The sequence below is a fragment of the Cucumis melo genome, chromosome 3 (assembly GCF_025177605.1).
Source record: "Cucumis melo cultivar AY chromosome 3, USDA_Cmelo_AY_1.0, whole genome shotgun sequence".
Taxonomy (NCBI): domain Eukaryota; kingdom Viridiplantae; phylum Streptophyta; class Magnoliopsida; order Cucurbitales; family Cucurbitaceae; genus Cucumis; species Cucumis melo.
In genome coordinates this window covers 18,219,736-18,239,828 of record NC_066859.1, presented here as the reverse complement: position 1 = coordinate 18,239,828, position 20,093 = coordinate 18,219,736, and the positions used below count along the sequence as shown (strand labels likewise).

General features: G+C 36.0%; 1 protein-coding gene across 2 annotated transcripts; it reads left to right on the top strand.

Moving 5' to 3' along the window:
- The first annotated feature begins 3,101 nt into the window (after nt 1-3,101).
- Nucleotides 3,102-19,586, top strand: LOC103501304 (uncharacterized). 2 transcript variants are annotated; one of them, XM_008464844.3, is made up of 12 exons: nt 3,104-3,439; nt 4,091-4,204; nt 4,297-4,344; nt 4,517-4,558; nt 4,892-5,011; nt 5,200-5,345; nt 6,546-6,693; nt 7,289-7,372; nt 13,333-13,448; nt 14,433-14,491; nt 18,998-19,088; nt 19,253-19,586. In XM_008464844.3, exons 2-12 carry the CDS (start codon nt 4,108-4,110, stop codon nt 19,478-19,480), a joined length of 1,179 nt encoding a protein of 392 aa, XP_008463066.1. In that variant the 5' UTR covers nt 3,104-3,439; nt 4,091-4,107; the 3' UTR covers nt 19,481-19,586. The 2 variants fall into 2 exon arrangements, with proteins under 2 accessions (XP_008463068.1, XP_008463066.1); XM_008464846.3 differs by lacking the exon at nt 7,289-7,372 and having other exon boundaries at nt 3,102-3,439.
- The last annotated feature ends 507 nt before the right edge of the window (nt 19,587-20,093 follow it).

Below are 20,093 nucleotides of genomic sequence, written 5' to 3'. Positions count from 1 at the left end.
TTTAAACAATAAACGGTGTTATAACGTAAAAGTGACTATTTCATGGTTCTATCTTATGTAAACCTTTTACATAGGATGCCCCCACTTTCAAGTCTTTATATGAACGATTTAGGATTACCTCATTTGTACTAACTACAAAGCGGTCGCATCCATAGTATCTCTGAATAAGGCGTCCAACCTTTATTCATATACTATAGACTATTTGGCTATTTAATCGAACTTAATCTATGTTTATGTCTCTACATAAAGTTCAAGTTTACTCAAAATAGCCTTGGGATCTTAGTTTATTGGATTTAAGATTATAGTATTCAATTTCTCAATAACGACTTTATTGAATAGAATATGACTACAAACTCAAACTACGAGTTTTAGGACATAAATTTCAACAATAATAATTCGGTGGAGTACATAAAACTGCTCTCGAACAACTTGAACTGACTGGAAAACCAACAAAACTGCTTGAATCGACCCAAAGACCTTAAACCGATCCAAGACTCAACATTTAGGCTTGAAACAACCCAAACCAATATGCCAAACCATCAGACGTTTAGATCAAAAGGAATTGGGTCAAACTCAGGTCAAGTATAGGCAGGCAGACACGAGTAAATCTCTATGTGAGAAACGGGCCTAATGCGAGATGGGCCTCCAAGCAAGATGGACCATAAGGCAAAATGATCCAATGCGAGATGTACGAACGTGGGTCAGAGCGGGTGTAAGCAGGTCGAGCTAAACGCGAACTGGATGCGACAAGAGGGCTGACGCAAGAAGGACATGTGGCACGCGCTGGAGAAACCGAGTCACGAAGCAGGTTGTGGGTCAGTCGATCGGGTCTGAAGCCTTTTTCTTGGGTTTGTCCTCCATTTTCTTCAATTTTTCAGCTTTTCTCTCTCCCGATTAAAGCAATTACAACATAATTTCAGCTTTAAAGACTCTAATAAAAAATTACAAATCCTTTGCAATAATAAATTAAGCCACAAACCAGCTAAGTACAATAATTGTTACAAACAACAAGCTTAATTTAGTTTGCCAAAACCATAATATATCTATTTTAGTTCATCACACAATTCATCAAATAAATTGAGACACCCACCATATGTAAATGAGTAAAATTAAGCATGCTCTGATACCATATGATGGAAAATCGAGACACATGCGTAGCGAAATTAAGATAAAAAAATTATTCTATTTGCATTTAAACTATTTTAGAGATTAACATGCTTAAAAAGACCTAATTAAAACAAATTAGGGTTAGAAAAGTCATATCTTGGAAGCCTTTCCCAATCTTTGATATCTCCCCACAAACATGAATCTGGGACCACTACTAGAGTTGATATGCTATTCGCACTTAGAATCGGGTTGTAGGACCAGTTAAGTGAAGAAAATAAGGGAGAAATAAATGGAATTTAGATTAGGGAACCAACAATTTGGTTAGGAAGAGAGGTAGGATAAAATATTAAAATGAATAATTGCCAAAATTATCGAAAGTCATGTTAATAAAAGTTTTTTCACAACATTTTTATAAAAAACTAACATGTACATGCATATAAAAACTTCATCTTTGAAAGACACCTTTCATTCCACAGAATCTCAAATGTTTACATCACATGTAAACATTTGTCCAACTAAGTGATACTAGGATTATCCAACAAAATGTTGAATTTTCCCACTAACTTTAGTCCAAGGGTGTTATGGTCATTTGACCATTCAAGTCAAAGTCAAACTTTGACTTTTTCAAGACAAAAGTCCATATTTTGATTTTTTACCATTTTGTCCGTCTTGACTAATTTTGACCTTTCGAGCATGAATTCACATTTATTTTTTCAAAATGAATAATCACATTTGAATATAAGTCAAAGTTTGATTTTTTAAAGTAAAAAATCAATATTTTGAGTTTGCACAACTTTGACCATTTTCATCAATTCCGAGCTTTCAAATATGAATCAGTATTCATATTTTAAATATTTATATCACATTTAAACATAAAAGCTCTATCTTAAACTGTAAACCTCATTTTGAATGAATATTGTAGATATGGAATTTGAATGTATAACATATATATATATATATATATATATATATATATATATATATATATATATATATATATATATATATATATATATATATATATATATATATATATGTCATGTTGAACCTTGAATTAGGGGTGTAAAAATAACCGAACAACTTAGATTATCCAAACAATATTATATGGGTCGGGTTGGGTTAGTTTAAAATGTGGGTTGGGTGTTAGGTTGAAAATTTTGGTTTTTTTCCTAGGTTGGGTTGGGGTTGAAAAATTCGGTTCAACCTCAACCCAACCATATATATAAATATATATATATTTGCATTATATATATATATATATATATATATATATATATATATTTATTTATTATTTATTTAATAAAAAGTTAGGAATATTTTATTAACCGATCGTGTAGGAAGTTAAACTTTCGTATGAAAAGTTAATCGATCATGTAAGAAGTAAACGATCGTTTGAACCTAAAGGATAGCGTAAGATGGTAAACGATAGTATAAAAAGTTAAATGATTGTGAAGAGATTAAACGATTGTATAGAAAACTAAACGATTGTGTAGGAGGTTGTATGGTAAACGATCGTAATAGTCTAGAAAGATAAATGATTGTATGATGTAAAAATCTGATAGCATAACATCTTCATTAAAAAAGAGTTAATTATAACTCCTTATGGTCAGACTTAGCACGAGAAGAAGAAGGATGTTTGTTTATTGTATGCTTTACAACGTAATTTTTTTTCAGTTTTTTTCTTTTGAGTTGTAGAAAATTAGTTTGAATTTATTTTTGAGTTGTAGAAAATTAGTTTGAATTTATGGATGTTTAAAACTTTGAATTATTGAATGTTGAACGGGTACAACAATTTTAAACTTTAAAAATATTAGGAATGAAAAAAATACAATACAACTCAACAATCTAATTCAACACGTATTTTATTGGTTTAATAAATTAATTTCAGTTATTTGGATCGTTAATCTAACCGATCAAAAAATATTTCGGTGTGCGCCCCTTCCACAATTCGTTGGAAAACAACGTGAAAATTTATCATAAAAAAACCAACCCGCCAACCGGCTTTATCTGCACATTCCTTCGTTCACGCAAACCACCTAACCCTCGCGCACTCTCTCTCTCAGTTGCACACGTCTGCCGCCGCTCCCAGCTCCCAGCTCCGATCACCGCACGTCCGCCGCCTAGTCCTACCGCCATTTTCGTCTGCCACTCGCCAGGGTTGTCGCCGCCAGTAAGTCTCCCCGGATTTCATTCTCTATCTCTAAGTTTTGTTCACTGCCAACACCTGAGCACTGCGGCCGCCCTACCTAACTGCCGCGCTGCAGTCACAACCGCCATCCAGATCTCTGCCACTGCCGTCTGCCATCGCCGTTCGTTAATTCTGAGTTTTTGGGTAGGTTTGATTTTTTTGGGGGGATAATTTGAAGGTTTTCCTGGAATGATTTTGAGTACCCATTAAGTTTAGGCCTTAATTTTGATATACTCATGATTTTTGGATATTTTTATATATTTTATATTCTTTTTACTTGATTTGCTGTATATTTTCTTAATTGTTTGGTTCTATCACATATGAGCAGAGTTTTATAAAAAAGCAAGACATACTTAAGCCTCGCAACTTTTTAGGGGATAAAACAATTATCTTTCCTTTTTTTGTAAAGTTTATGACAGAGAAGTACAAGATTTTTTTGTTTTTTAAATATAGTATCGGTGATAAATGATATAACAAAAAGTTTAAGAGTCAAGGTTTTTGTTAAGGTTGCTTGAAGAAAGAATTATGTTTCTCTGAGAAATATTCTGATTTCTGTTTAAATAATAATAATAAAAAATCTTATTTCTGTTGAATATCTATGTGTGTGTCATGTGTGTGTGTATTTTAAGTAAACCAATGAGGCCCATGAAGGTGTGTGGAGAAATTGGGGGTTGGGCTATAATTCACTATGTAAAAAGTCAAAACAGAACAGAAGGAAAAACATCGTTGAAAATAAATTATGGCTTCCTTGACTCACATTTACTCTTTACCCTCTTCGACTGAAATTCCATTTAGTGTACCCGGAGAGACCTATGAGCATTTCAGGTTCACACGAGGAGGAAGATGATCACGGTGAGGTCTTCCTTGATGAAGCTGACATAATCCATGAAGTTCCGGTTGATGAGGAAGGTCTGACTTTCCTCCTGTTGATTTTGCATTTATGTTCCTGTGAAGTTTGCGTTACTAATTTGTAATTATTACATTTTATCTGTTGATTTAAGATCTTCCTGATGCTGTTGATGAAGAAGGCTCTGATGACGAATATTTTGGTATGATATGTTATATACCAGTAATCTTTGCCTGCTTAATGCTTCATGTTCTCGAAGAACTTTTCTATTGTATTGGTTTCATACTTTCTAAATTATGTTTTAAGGTTTTAGAAATTTATCTGAGTATTCTGCTCTGTAAATTGTTGCATTTATTGAATTTGTTGGTTTTCAGATGAGGCTGATGATTCAGTTCATACTTTTACTGGCCATACTGGTAAGAGTCTATTTTAATTGTTTCTAATTTTTGTGTGCCACTGCCAATTAGTTATATCGATACTATATTGCTTTCTTTTTCTTCTTTCACTGTCTTTGTAAAGTTCATATATTAAGTTAATGAATCAACTTATGACTATAATTACTCATGTCAAGAAGGTTTAAATCTAAATGTAGTAATAGCTCTAAGAAATTTTCCTAATGGAAGTGAAGCTTACCCTTGATTCATATTCTGAGTGCAGGGTGTCTTTTCATGCATATGTCAAAGTTAATGTGAATATTTAAATCTGTTCTTCATGTTAATGGAAGTTTATATTGGGGTATCCATTTTCAGGTGAGGTTTACACGGTGGTTTGTAGTCCAATAGATGCCACATTAGTTGCAACAGGTGGTGGAGATGACAAAGGATTTATGTGGAAGATTGGCCGAGGAGATTTTGCACAGGAGCTTAGTGGTATGTGCATGATACTCCGAATAGTTATATATATTTTTTGTTTTACCTTTCACTTCCAAAACCAAAAGTGTTGTAATATGCTTCCTACGTACCAGTTCCACCTTCTTTGCATTGGCTAAATCTATGAATTAGCATAGATCTTATATCTGTTCATCTTTTCCTAACTTATTTAAGGAAAACTGCTGCAGGTCACAAGGATTCCGTGTCTAGCTTAGCATTTAGCGCAGATGGACAACTACTTGCATCGGGGAGTTTTGATGGAATTATCCAAATTTGGGATACTTCATCTGGGAATCTTAAATGCACACTTGAAGGTCCTGGAGGGGGAATTGAGGTAAAGCTATGGTTATATTTGGTAAAACTAGTAATTTGATCAAGTCATTCAGTCTTGTGGATATTATGGTTTAGATGCATGAATAATAAGTATTTGGGAGGTGGTTGGAAAGCCAAAGAACATTAGCAATATAGAATTAGGGAATCTAAAGGCTAGGGACAAAGTCTTTTTGGCCAAACAGTTGTGGCATTACTCCTTTGAGTGTCTTACCCTGTGGTATAGGATTATAGCAAGCTAGTATGGTTCTCATCAGTTGAGTGGGTATCAAGTGAGGTCAAAGGCACTTGTAGGAAACCTTGGGTAAATAATTCTATTAACCTCCGTTCTTTCTCTCATTTGGTCTATTGTTTTGTGGGGATGAGAAGGCAACATACTTTTAGGGGATAGATTCTTTGCTCTATGTTTTCTTGTTTATACCACAGAGTTTTATCAAAAATTGCTTGATGGTTAATGCCGTTGTTTGTGCAAGGATCTAGCTCTTTATCTCTTGGGTCAACTCTCATTTGTTTGATAGAGACAACAGATATCATGGCTCTCTTATTTTGAGGAGATTGAACTTAGATGATGGAGAAGAGATTTTAATCTTTGGACACTTGACCCCTCTAGGGGTTTTTCTTGTAGCTCTTTGTTTTGTTATTTGTTGAACCTTTCTTTGTCTAGTAAGTCGGTCTTGTCCTCTCTAGATGTTGAAAATCTTAAAGAAGGTTAAGTTCTTCATTTGGGAGGCTATACATGAAAAAGTTAATATACTTGATAGGCTTTTGAGGAAGTTGCTTTCATTGATAGGTCCTCTTTGTTGTATCCTTCATCGGATAGTGGAGGAAGATTTGGATCATAACATTTAAAGTTGCAAAGTTACTCAATCTACTTGGACTTGCTTTGTGGGGCCCTTTGGGCAAAAAGGAACATTGAGCAATAGTATCTTTTGAGGTTTAGAGAAGCGTCCTAGTGATGTTTAGTTCATTGTTAGATTTTATGTTTCTCTGTAGCTTTTAGGCATTGGTGATGTCATAATTATACTTTATTGTTTTTTATCGGAATCCCTTCCTTTAAGGAACTTCTTTCTGTGCACTTGGTTTTTTTTTTTTTTTTTTTTATTTATTTATTTTCCTTTCCTTTGTTATGCTTTTTATACTTTCTTTCTCATTGGTTGTTTGGTTCTTTATAAAATAAATAAATAATTAGCATTGTGTATTTCAGTGGGTAAGGTGGCATCCAAGAGGACATTTGGTTTTGGCTGGTTCTGAAGATTCCACCGCTTGGATGTGGAATGCTGATAGAGGCGTTTATCTTAATATATTTTCTGGTCACGGTGCTACTGTTACATGTGGTGATTTTACTCCGGATGGTATTGAACTAATTTTCTTCTTTTATTTCTTCCTATTCCAAGTAATTAATTAATAGATTCTGTGATCTATACCATATTCTAATAATTCTGCTAAGGAAACTACTTATAAAAAGAAAATATATAATAATTAATGAAAAGCTTCTCCTTTGGATCATTTTGAACTAGCTCGGTTGAAGCTTTTGGTGCTTCTTATTTAAGGGTGATCGTGAGTTTCTTTTAGCAGCATATTTGCTTCAATTGTAAAACTTCTATGTCACGCATAGATTTTTATTGTCTTTATTTTGGTCCTGTTGTGGTTATTATACTTCGTTTCTTTTTATTATGTTTTCTTTTCTTTCGGGAGTTTGTATTTTTCAGCAATAGTCTCTTTTATGTAATCAAATTTTTTGTTTCTTATTAAAATAATAATAACAAAAATAATAATAAATGAAAAGGATCAATATCTAATCTAAATTCAACAAGAATATATACAAATCTACCCTCTTTTTTAATGGTGGATTGTGTATGGAGTACAATCCAAGCTTGGATTTGAACTCATGCCTTTTTTTTCTCTTTCTAATGACCATGATGTCATTAAAAGCTTTTGTTGCTCCAGGTAAAATTATATGCACAGGTTCTGATGATGCGACAATGAGGATATGGAATCCAAGAAGTGGTGAGAATATTCATGTCGTGAGGGGTATGTTAGAAACTTGCTCATACGATTCATTTTAAATTAGCCCTTATAAGTCATAAATTTGTTGAAATTTTATACTAAGGAGAGATTAAAGTTGAAATCCTTCGACTGATTTTGGAACTTGACCATCAATCTTTTGTAGTTTACTATTTGGGAGTAAAATTTCAATTGGACAGATGATGTATGGGTTAGGAGGTGTCGAGAATTTAGTTTCCAGTAATTGCCAATTTGTGAAAGTTAGGTGCGGTCTTATTCCAACTGCTTCTGAATATGTAAGCTCATAACAAGCTCTTATAACATAAAGGATGAATTTGCTGGTATGAGAGATCGAACTGCAAGAGATTAGGGGATGTTTGGCAACTTGGGTAATTTGGGAGAGTTGGATTGGGTAAAAAAAAACCAACTCACCATTTCTTTCACCAATAATTAAAGAGGTTTATCACCTTGTTATTTGCATCAACTCATATTTCTCACTAAAACACTCACATTTCTCGCTTCGTTATTTATGTCAACTCCCTCAATTACTTTCCCATAATTATTACCAATTCAACTCAACACTTAGTTTTTATCGCTAACCAAAAGCCCTTTTGGTGATATAGACTTGCTTGATCTTGAAATTGATTCATTCTTTCAAATTTTACAAATGATACTTTCTTATTTATTTATTTTTATAAGAAACAAAATTTATTGATGAATTAAACTACAAAAAACAACTGAAGCTGCAACCAAAGGAGTTACATGATATTCCTCCAATTGGTATAAGGCTAGAAAGGTGCAGGAAGTGAAAAATGAGGAAAGTTTACACCAATTCATAGCATGAAGGATAATAATGTTGAAATAACTATCAAAATAGTTTCCTTTGTTTGGAAAAGTCGCTTGTTTCTCTCCTTCCATGTGATCCATAAAAAGGCCTTGGTCAAATGTTTCCAAATGTCTTGGTGGGACCTACTCAAGTGGACTTTCAAATGGTGTGACATTGGACATCCAATGCCTAACGAACGTGTGGCATGACTCTCTTCTGCCAGCCCATGCATGTGCTTCCTTCGTTGTGCTTGCTTACTACCCATGCCATGCTGGGAGGTTGGTGTGGCCACATTGGTGCTGCCAGTTGCGCTGCACGTCATGCTCTCCAATATAGGTGCTTGTCCTATCTGTTCTCCCATGGCACTGCCTAGGCGAGCATGCATGCTTCCTTTGGCTTGCCGTCCTACTTGCGTGCTAAGCACACATGAGAGGTTAGCTAGTGGCTAGGTGCCACAAGGGGAAGATTGACAATAGACGAATGATTGATTGTCGGGACACTTACTTACAGAAGACCAAGTCAATGGCAACACCACCACCTACTGACTTGGAGGTGGGCGAGACAGGTGGCAATTGCCTTGTGGAGGACACGTCACCTATCTAATGGACCAAAGGATGTTTGGAATGGTTATTCTTTGTAGGGAATTAATTAAAGATCAAGGTTCATTACCCCTTTGAATACCCTAAACATTCGGGTAGTGGATGAAGTGGCTAAGCATAAAACGTGGGAAATGTAACCGCCCACTAAGCCACTTATTAGTCTTTAGCCTAAAGCAACTTCCTCCCTCCCTATATAAGTGTGCTTTGGGAGATGTCTAGACACATACATTCTTGCCTTTCCATGAGTAGAGTGAAGAGAGTGTGACTCTCTTTTTGTACTTGTACGGTATTTGTGGTTTTTATATCAATAAAGTGATATTTCCGCAATTGTCTTCTTCTCCTTTACTTCCAAAGTATGATTGCCTTAGAAAAATATCCATGTCTAGGGATTATGCCTGTGAGTGTTACCTTTGGGATTGAGAGAGTTTGAAGGCTGGTCAAGGCTTGCCTTGACTCTGCAAGGCCACAAATGCCATCCGCACACCAACCAATGCACGCTTCCGTAAATCTCTCGAGCGCGTACCCCACTCTGCTTTACCACCCATGAACGAGTGCTTTTGAGGGATTCTAGGATTGTCTTTCCTCATTTCCTTTTGTTTTTATTTTTTTCTTTATTTTAAGATATTTTGAAGTGGCTTATTTTAGTCTTTAAACATTTTATGGTTGAAGAGTCGGCAATTATTGATTCCTCGAATTTGGTTGAAGAAACCCTTTAACCAAAAACCTTTTTTCGGTCTGCCAAGATGAAATGAAAGGTGATTTTATTGTTAAATTATATAAAGTTGCACCTGGAAAATTGGTGGAGTTTATTGAAGGAAAAGAAAATATATCTGTGGAAAATATGGCTGCTTTTGCCGACGCTTTAGTTACCTTGGTCTACATTCGAGCGACTATGCAAATCAACTTATCTCTTTGGAACTTAGTTATAGGAAGAGAGATGCAAATGATCTAATTAGGGAGATTTTTTCTCTTTTGTTTTAAGAAGTGGAAGGTGCTCCGGTTTATTAACTCAGTTCTTAAATATCCCTTCTACTAACCTTTAATATTTTGAATGCCAATGAAATAAGTGTAGTCTTTCATTCTCTCTCAATGGAAGTAGTGTTTTCTCATTAAAATGGTTTTTTGAATTCCAATTAAAAGTTGGTGCAGTCCTGGATAAATTTATTGTGGTTTCTTGTGAGAACACAACTAGGATGGAGGGAGCCAGCAAGTAAGCTGGTGGTTAATGTCTTAGAAAGCCCTTCCAAATGTTTAGAATTCCAAATGATTGGCTTGAGCTGTGTTCATCATAGAGTTGTTAGAGATATGATCGAGGAGTTCTTCTTCAATCCGCCATTTGAAGGTTGTTTTCTCTGGTGTGCCAGCATGTGTGCTATATTATTGGCGATGTGGGATTAGAGAAATAGTAGGGTGTTTAGGGGTGTTGAGAGGGAGAGTGATGGATTATGTTCTCTTGTTCACTTTCATGTCTCCCATTGGGCTTGGATATCGAAGATCTTTTATAATTATTCTATGAAATTAATTTTGTACAGTTGAAGTCCCTTCTCATATGGGATTCTTCATTTTGTGGGCTTGGTTTTCTGTGCCCGTGTATTCTTTCATACTTTCTCCATGAAAGTTGTGCTTTTCAAAAAAAAAAAAAAAAAACAAAACAAAATAAGGCCCACTGCCTTTGTGAAGCCCAAGGCCTTGGTCCTTGGGTTTTTCATTTTTTATGAACTAACAAAATCAAATTTACCAAGTGTAAATGTAAACTTTCTTAAGTTTTGGGGCTCTTTTCATATTTCCACTTTAACTATGCTCTCTTAAGTGCTCACAAAAAAAAAATTCCTTGCTTCTTTTTGTGCCTTGTGCTTATGCCCAGAAGACCATTGCGCTTTGCACCTTGAGCTTTTAGTTGGTGGAAGAAGTTTCTCCCTTGTTAGCACTAGGAAGTTTGGGGATTGACAAACTCAGAAAGAACTTTGCATCCCTGACGAAGTGGCATGGAAATTCACTTGAGAAACACTTCATCATGGAGATCAATAATTAAAAGTAAATATGGATTGAAGGATCAAGATTGGATCCCTAGGCAGATTATTGCTCTGGCCAAAATATTTTTCTAAAGAAAATACTCTTTCTAAGCTGTGAAATGGGAAAAGATTAAACTTGAGGGCAAATCTGTCTTTGCTTTTTCCTTCGTTTTTCCTGCTCATGTTTAAACTACTTTCTGTCAATTATTGTTGGGAGGAAGAAGACCCAAACTGATCTGGGAAGGTCAAAGTTCAAAAGACCCAGTTCTTCCAAGGAGAAACAATTTGGATAATCGCCCTTAGTAGTTCTTAAACATCTCAGGTGGTTTTTTGAGGAGGAATCTGCATGTCTTTCTCTCCAAGTTTTTCCAAGGTTGTTCGATGTGTAGTAAAAATGAAGAATCGCCTATCCACCTTTTCATCTCCATACCTTTCCTAAGGGTTGGAGTTTGATTTGTCAATGCTCTAGCTTATCTTAGTACCCTCTCAAAAGCGTTGTGTGTGAGCTTCATTGGCTGCTCTCTACAATGGGTGGTTTCAAGAGAAGGCCATTTCTTTTGTGTTCTATCGCCAAAAGAGTTTGGGGGTTGCAAAAGATTTCTTCGGTCAAAAGAGTGGAGGGACTATTTAAACCTAGAAAGGAAGTGCATTTACACCATAACATAGCTAGAAAATAATTGGCTTAAAGTAGCTATTGGAAGAGATGATTGTTGTATTCGTTCCATGCTGTCCAAGCAAAAGCTTGAATAAGATGCATCCATAAGATTCTTTTTCCATCTGAGAACGGGTGGCCATGTATAATATAGGTGAGGAGGCTGTTGAGTCTCTTGGCAAGGCTAAGCACTAGCTAAAGGTAATGGCTAACTCCCCCGCCCCCCATAAAAAATCTGGCGGCAAATGGACGGCCAATAATGGTGCCATAATTGGTGAGCAGCCTTACAAGTTGTGCCACAATGTGAAGACAAGACCATGCATGGTAAAATGCTTTTGTAATCTTTCTGTGTTATAAAAGAAATAAACTAGATTTTCTGATACGATATATTTTTTTTGTTAACCTTTGTGATCTTGTATTTTTTACTCCCTCTAGTTAGAGTGTTTTTCACAAATCAAAACCTTGTAATCTTCATACTTCTATAATCTATTGAAGGCTATTTGTTTGATTCCTAATCAGCATTGCCCCTGTGCCTTTAGGTCAAACGATTAGAATAATATCTCTCAATATCTTGATCATTCAAGAAGGGAACTCAACTTCGAGGGTAGCCTACAATACCAACGAATACTTTCGATAGGGAGAATATGTACCATGAGCTTGTTGAGAATTTACTTTGAGAATGTTAGCCAAGGTTTGGTGGAATGATGTAGGTTTTCTTATTAGTGCATGGTGATGTGAACTTGCTGAACCAGAAATGGAAATTGAGAGTTTCGAACCCATGGCTCAACCCTAATGTCTGGACTGCCTTGGTCCTGGCCTATTCATCTTGTTAGGTACTTAGCACCTTGGAGAACCACACTCCAAAGCCAGCTATTGGGATGGAAGAGCTAAGCAACTTAAGTGCCACATTGATCATCCCTTTCTAACACATGTGGGACAAAGGCATCCCATACTATTTTGGTTCCTAATAGATCCCTCTTTGACCTTTATTGTTAACTCTGTCATGGTTGATGTAATAGGTCCAGTTTCCTCTACCCTTGAATGATCTTTGAAGATTGAAATTTTCCATTGGAAGCTTAGTCCTGGTGCTATAAATACGGTTGATTGGGTTCAATGAGAAGTACCTTACATGCATCTTTCTAGCATCTTGATATCTCATGTGTTGACATCTTGCCAAATCTCCAGCTTACTTATTTGCTCATTTGCAAATCAATTCTAACATGTTGTTTTGGAGGCTTTTGGTTGGTCCCTAGTATGTCCTAAGTCTATTTTTGACCTCTTCCTTTATTTGTGGGGCGTCCTTTTGGTTTTCTAAATGGATATGTTGGTGGCTATTGTGCGATCCTTCTTCTGGATCCTTTGGGGGGCGCATAACAGATGTCTTTTCTGGAATTCCTCTTGATTGTTTTTTGGATTTAGTTGTATCAAATACTTTTTGTTATGCAAATCTGTGTATCCCTCATTATTGTTTATTCTTTTTCCTTTTCAATTGGAGAGTTTTCTTGTAATCACCTCTAGGTGTGGGGTTTCCTCTTATTTCATTAACCAATGAAAATTCTCCTTTTTCAAAAAAAAAGTGGTTCAGCATGGTTAGGCTTAAGATTCTTTATAACAATGGAACTTAAGCATAACTACTGTAGTTGTATCATCTTTTTCTACAGACCAAACGGGCTTGAAACTCCATCCTACAGGCTGCACCTCTTCTTTCCAATATTGAGTATGCTTTGGATACATAACCTCATCTTTTTTGTTCTTGAGAGTGCCATGTGAAATGAGCTTGCAAATTCTGATCACAAAAATAACAATAAAGAATCAGTGGTTTGTTTATCTTGGCTTCTGTTTTTTTCCTTGCTTTTAGTCTTTAAATGGTGATGATTTTATATTTTTGTACTATTCAGGTCATCCCTATCATACTGAAGGATTGACTTCTCTAGCACTCACTTCTGATTCAACCCTTGCTCTTACTGGTTCAAAAGATGGTTCTGTTCATATTGTGAACATAGCAACTGGAAAGGTTATTTCTACGATTTATTTAGATGAGCTTCTTCTGTCTATTTAGCAGTTATGTAGAGGCGGTTGTTGGGGCGTTCTTCACAATGAATATAACCCATCACTTTATCTTTCTTGTCTCAAGTTGATTGCATTTGAATGAACAATTTATGCCACATTTTGGATTTCTGTTTGTTTGAAAGACATTGATTGAACAACTAGACAGTATATTACGTAACCATTGAGAAGAATAATTAAAGTTTAGTTGAGTGCAAGCTACATAGTTAACGGTTATGGCATCAGTTTTTATATGTTATGGCTTGGTGGGAACTAGTTTATATAGAGCTGAAGCGACCTATCATCTTGATTTTTGAAAGCTTAAAAATTGTTTCTTCTTGAAGCATTGCAGAACAATTGTAAGAACTTTCTTTGGCTTCTGGCTCACTTTATGTGTCTGTGTTTTCTTTAATATTGAGAACTTGGGACAAATCTTCTGTCTTTTACCAGACTTTATTTAGTTATTTGTTGGCAATGTCGAACTAGATATCAGATATGTGTAAGATATTTTGTATTTGTCTTAGTATTGGGGGAGTTGGGCCAGAATTGTTTGATAAATGCCAGCAGTTGTAGCCCTGTTGATTAGCATTTCAACAAAGTTTAGATCCTTACTCTCCAATTTCCATGCATTAACCATTGTGGGTTGGCCTATTGCAATTACTTGTAATGCTAAATGATGCAGGGTCAATGAAAGTTCTGTATGGTTACTTGAGGTCTGGACATCCACAATGATTAGGAAAAAGAAAAATAAATTGACACTGCTTTCAACCGTGGATGCAATTTTCTGATGTTTGGATGTACTTGATGATGCAATGGATAGATTGAAATGAAGACAGATTATTTTAGGCGTTTTTTATATAGTTAGTTGCTTGGATCATGTGTGTTTTTTATGGCCATGGATTTCTGTTTTGTATTACTGTTTCTCATTCGAAAAACTTGCTGCTTTTGACAGGTGGTGAATTCTCTGGTTTCCCATTCAGATTCAATTGAATGCATCGGTCTGGCCCCAAGGTATTGTGATTTGTTTTATATCATTTTCTGTCAGAAGTTAGAGTTCTCAAAAAAGAAATTATGATTTATGAAAGCATATACACTGTATTTTTCTCTCTCCCCTCTCTCCTCCCCAATTCTAGACCACTGGCCACAATCTTGAATATTCCGACAAGACACAAGTTTTAGGATGGAAGTTGTTAGCTGCAAACTAAATCAGTTACATTATTGTATTTTGAAAGGAGAAGGAAGTTGTCACATATAGACAAAGCAAGTTTTAGGATGGAAGTTGTCAGCTGCAAACTAAATCAGTCACATTATTGTATTTGGAAAGAAGGAAGTTGTCACATATAAGATGTGGAAGCCAAAAGAATCTTATCTGTCTCCGACAACCAACTTCGTTGGATTCTGTTTGCTACTTTGGATAGTTACCTTAACAAATTCGGCGACATAGACGGAGAAAGGCTGAAGATTTGGAAGTTCCAAGCAAAGTCAGGTTGGATCCTTAGTTGCGATCGCTGGCCTTTTGTTGGGGTCATTTCAATCTAAGGGTATGCTCCAGAGAAAGGCAACACGGCTGGTTGTTATTTCCCAATATGATGGCTAAGTTCATTGAAAGACTGAACTACATCGAGTGGTTTGCAAGTAATGCACCCATGACCCCATCTCCGAGATTGCTTGAAAAGCAGAGTTATGCTGAAAAGGTCAAACTCAGTTATTCCAACGAACTAAAAGAGAAGTCTGAGCAAATGAAGGTCAATCAAGCACTAAGACAGCAGGAAGTGAAGCAAGTGACTGGGCTTCCCTACACATACAGTACACCAAAGGTAGAATACCAGAAGCAATGGGTTATCAAGAATTTAGAGGTAGTTCCAACTTACTTCGAACAGCTGTGGATTGTGACTAAGCTTTTTACTTTTGATGATTGGTGGAGAATTCGTAAAATGTTGGAGACAACATTCGTAAAATGCTAATTAGTCTGGATCAAGGCTCAATCAAGGATCACATTAGGGGAGAAGGAGTTTGACAGCTAATGGGTTCATTTCATCTCAAATTTGAAAAATGGGATAAAACTAAATATAGTAGACCAATTGTCACAAAAGGATTTGGTGGTTGGCTAAGAACCAATAATCTTCCTTTAGATTACTGTAGTAGAACTTTTGAAGTGATTGGAGATCACTTTGGGGGCTTGAATCCATAGCCTTAGAGACTATTAATCTCTTAAACCGTAGAGAAGCAAGAATCAAAGTCAAAAGGAACTTATGTGACTATATTCCTTCAACGATAGAAATCAATGACTCGATAAGAGGTAATATTTTTCTGCACTTTTGAGACATAGAACAGGTGACCCCGCTGAAGTAGATAAAAAAAATTAGTGGTTGATGATTTTAAAAATCACATAGACCTTTTAGCATCAGAACAACTTTATATGACGAAGAGATTGACCTTACAGGATTCCCACCGGTCCTAAACGTTCCAAAACCCACCTTCGGGTCTTCATCAGTTAGCAAGAAACCCATTTGAAGCCATGATGATTTTTTCCGATTAGTTGCTGGCGCCCGAGAAGGGGAGGGAGACGATTAGGAGTGCAGACACAACATTAATGGAGCGGTTAAATGAATAGTCACATTTAATTAATCTCACCAAGCCCAAAACAAACAACTGTTGCTTTAAGTCGGTGGGCCCCACTATTTCCAAAAAACAGAAATATGAAGAGCCAGTCTTTGCTAGCTTACACTAGAATTCCAAAATTCCCTCCAACAAAGTTGCTCACCCCGTTGGCGATGATTTTTCTTCCACCACTGAAGTTACCCCAAATAATCATAGATCAAGCAAAGGAAAGAAATTTTTTTTTTCCCCAAGAATATCGTTGAAACAATTCATTAGAAAACAAACTCCATTTGATAATGCTTGGACTGCATTGCTGAAGTACGAAGCACTTGCAACTTGTTCCTTTAAAGATTTGAAAAATGACTCTCAAAAGTATCAGCCATGGCAAGCCTTCATTATCAGGGGAAAATCAGATCTTTTGGTAACTTGTGCCTCCAAAATTCAATCAATCTTGGATAATACCAGGTCAGTATCTCCTCGTCCCAGTATTGCTTGTTTTAATTACTCAATCTTCACAGATCTCAACTCCAAAATCACTTTAATATAAGGGTCTCCATGCCAATCAATCGAGTTAGTGCAGAAGCTCTCAAATACAGAAATTAGCTCTCCTTATCAGCAGCGAAGAAATTAGCTCTCCTTATCAGCAGCGAAGATTCTCTGGGTTTAACGCAAATTCAAGAAGACAAAGCAAATGTTGAAATTGAAGCAGTGGACTTGATTTCCCTTTCCGAAGTGGAATGTGGTGGTTTTTGCAATATTCCTTGCTCCTCCCTAATTAAGCCGGCAAAGATTCCAAAGGAATTGTTGCCCATAATCAATGACTGAAATTATGTTGGTATAAGTAAGTCATTGTAAAGCATATGCTCAGATTTTTCTCTCATGAAAATCATTTCTTGGAATACAAGAGGCCTAAAAGACCCATCCAAACGTTCTACTCTTAAGAAGTTTATAAAAAGCCATCACTCGGATGTAGGTTAATGGAAGATTCAAAATGGAAAATCTGGACGCAAAATTTCATTAAAGCAACCTGGAGCTCAATGGATATAGGTTGGGAATCAGTGGATTCAATTAGCGCATCCAAAGGCATTTTTAATGTATGGGATAAAAGCAAAATCACAATGATGGAAACCATAAGAGGGAGTTATTCCCTCTCAATAAAATGTGTTACTTTGTGCAAGAAGTGTTGTTGGGTTACAGATGTCTATGGTCCGTGTGGTTATAGAGAAAGGAAACTTGTTTGGCCAGAATTACAAACTATCACATAAAGTGGAGAAGAGGCTTGATGTTTGGGAGAAGACATTTATACCAGATGGGTTACAAGAGGATTCCAGTTGGCAGAAGCATTAAAAGGAATGAGGCAATTTAGTGACTTTATAGATTCGGCCAATATAATGGAAATTCCCCTTTGAAATAGCAGATTCACTTGGTGAAGAGAGGGTGGCACAGCTGCAAGATCTTTTGCTGGATGGATGTTTTATCAATAATAAATGGGATGATGAACTTGAAAACCCAAGAGTGTCCCGTAAATCAAGAACTTTCTTTGATCATTTCCCGTTATTATTAGAGGCTGGTGCAGTATTATGGAGCCATCCCCATTTAGATTTTGTAATAGTTGGTTGTTGATAAGAAGTGCAACACAGTCATTGAGGAAGCTTTGAAAAGCGCCCCAGGCACCGGCTGGGGCTGGTTTTATTCTTCGTGAGCAGATTCGTAAAGTTAAACTTGCTATTAAAAATTGGCATGTTACACAATTGATTGATCTAAAACAGAAAGAGGAAAGGCTGATAAGAGAGCTAGAGTTCATTGATGAGCTTGCAGAAAGTGTGGGTTTGAATGAAGTGGAATTGGCCGACAAATCAGCCATCCAAACAAAGCTGCTATGTATTTACAGAATTGAAGAAAAAAACTTTATACAGAAAAGTAAACTAAATTGGCTTGCTGTGGGAGATGAAAATACAGGCTTTTTTACAGATTTCTTAATGCAAAAAAGTGGAAAAAAAAACCTAATCACAGAATTGGTGGATGAGCAAGGGGTGATACCAAAGTCTTTTTGTGACACTGTAATGGTTATACTGGGGTTCTACGAAGGTCTTTACAAAAGACTTCTCGGACATTGTAAACATTTTTTACCAATGCATTTTCCATGATAGAAAAAGGGATTGGGTTGACATCGTAGACATTTCTGAAAGAAATGCAGCAACTTGGTGCTCTTCAAATTCAGAATTCAAAGATTACTCAATACAGGATATCTGCCTCAAATGGAATGTCTGCATCTGTAGAGAATCAGGGTTGTTATCCTCCTCCAGATTGCTAGAACAGACTTTGTGTTTTTGTAGTATCGCTGGGTTTTATTATGTATTTCTACAATTGCTTTGCATCTCTCTACCTTTAGGTAGTTTATATTGTTATTTTCGGTGCTTTCATGACCTTAATATCGTTCTTGTATCTAATATTTATCTCATACTGATTCTCTACACAACTAAAAGTACATGTGCTTCCTAAATCCTAGCCCAAGGTGAAGACCCAGGTAAGAAGAGGGGAGACTCCCCACCTTGCACCCAACCTAATCTGCCCATCTCTTAATCATATATTGTATTTTGGATATGATGAGGGTGCTAAGGGGTGTCAACTTAGTTGGGTGCATCTTCTGATCCTCTCTCTTCCCTCCATTCTAGACTTCTCTATTATTCTTACTGTATAACTCTCTTGTATTTTGAATTTATTATTAATAAAGAAGCTGGACTTCATTTTAAAGAAATAAAAGGAAAGTATATAGATTGTAGTAAAACGAATAACCAAATGCCTTCGACGTGTCACTAAATTATTAAGGATGTTCAAGTTGGTGCAAAATGTTATAGACACTTCCTTTTCTATAAGCCTAACAAATTTTCTGATTTTTGAAATCTTGAACTGCAGCTCCCCATGGGCTGCAACTGGAGGAATGGATCAAAAGCTCATTATCTGGGATCTTCGACAATCAACGCCACGCAGTACATGCGAGCATGAGGTCTATTGACTACTTATTTATGTTTACAAGTCCATCAAAATACTGTCTAGTTTACCACTGATCTCACTGATCATAATTCTTTGTTAGCGTTGACTGTAAGTAGAATTGACTAGTAGTGTTTGGCTTGTTTAAGCATAAACATAGCTTCCTTTCATTTTGGACAGGATGGAGTAACATGTCTTACTTGGATTGGCACATCAAGATACCTTGCTACTGGATGTGTCGATGGAAGAGTACGGATTTGGGACAGCCTCTCTGGAGAATGTGTAAAAACCTTCTCCGGGCACTCTGATGCCATCCAATCTCTCGCGGTGTGTGCCAACCTTGAGTATCTTGTTTCTGTTGCTCTTGACAATACAGCTCGGATTTTTGAGATTGCAGAGTATCATTAAGTCGGATATTCATATTTGAATGTCACAAGTTTTGGTTCCTAATTGTACAAGTTTATACTATTCTATGAGTTTGTCTATACAAGCGATTGTATGCTTATTTTCGTCAGTGTGGTTGCGTATTTTCTCGCCTCTTTTGGATCTTTGGTCTTTAAAGTTAAAAGAACCTAGAACCTAGGATTTTTAAGTAATGGATAATGTAAAATTTTGAATAAAAGCATTCAAAATTATTAAGTCGGAGATTTTATGGCTTTAATCTTAACAATCTGTCACTTGCACATAACTAGAGATGTCCACATGGACGGGCTGTCATTATCCTTCTCTATCGTTGCTCCCCATTTCATTTCGGGGATTGGGTCAAGATTTCCTCACGGGGATTAGGTTTTCCCTTGGAATTTTTTTCTGTCAATTTTTATTTTTGAGAAAAATTAATTCATTTAAATCATATTAATTTAAACAATAAGTTATAAATTTTATAGTTAAATAATTAAGGACTATTATTCAAATATTGGAAAATTAATTAAAATATAATTAAATATTACCGTTTATACAATAAATTTTGTGAAAAACTAAGATAGATTAGTATATGTGTATATCTATATCATGGTCTATTGTG

Bases quoted from the DNA above. Each gene is read 5' to 3' on its own strand.
- LOC103501304 (XM_008464844.3), top strand. From the start codon at position 4,108: ATGAGCATTTCAGGTTCACACGAGGAGGAAGATGATCACGGTGAGGTC. The intron at 13,449-14,432 runs GTTATTTCTACG...TGCTTTTGACAG, and splicing joins TGAACATAGCAACTGGAAAG to GTGGTGAATTCTCTGGTTTC. The intron at 19,089-19,252 runs GTCTATTGACTA...CATTTTGGACAG, and splicing joins GCAGTACATGCGAGCATGAG to GATGGAGTAACATGTCTTAC.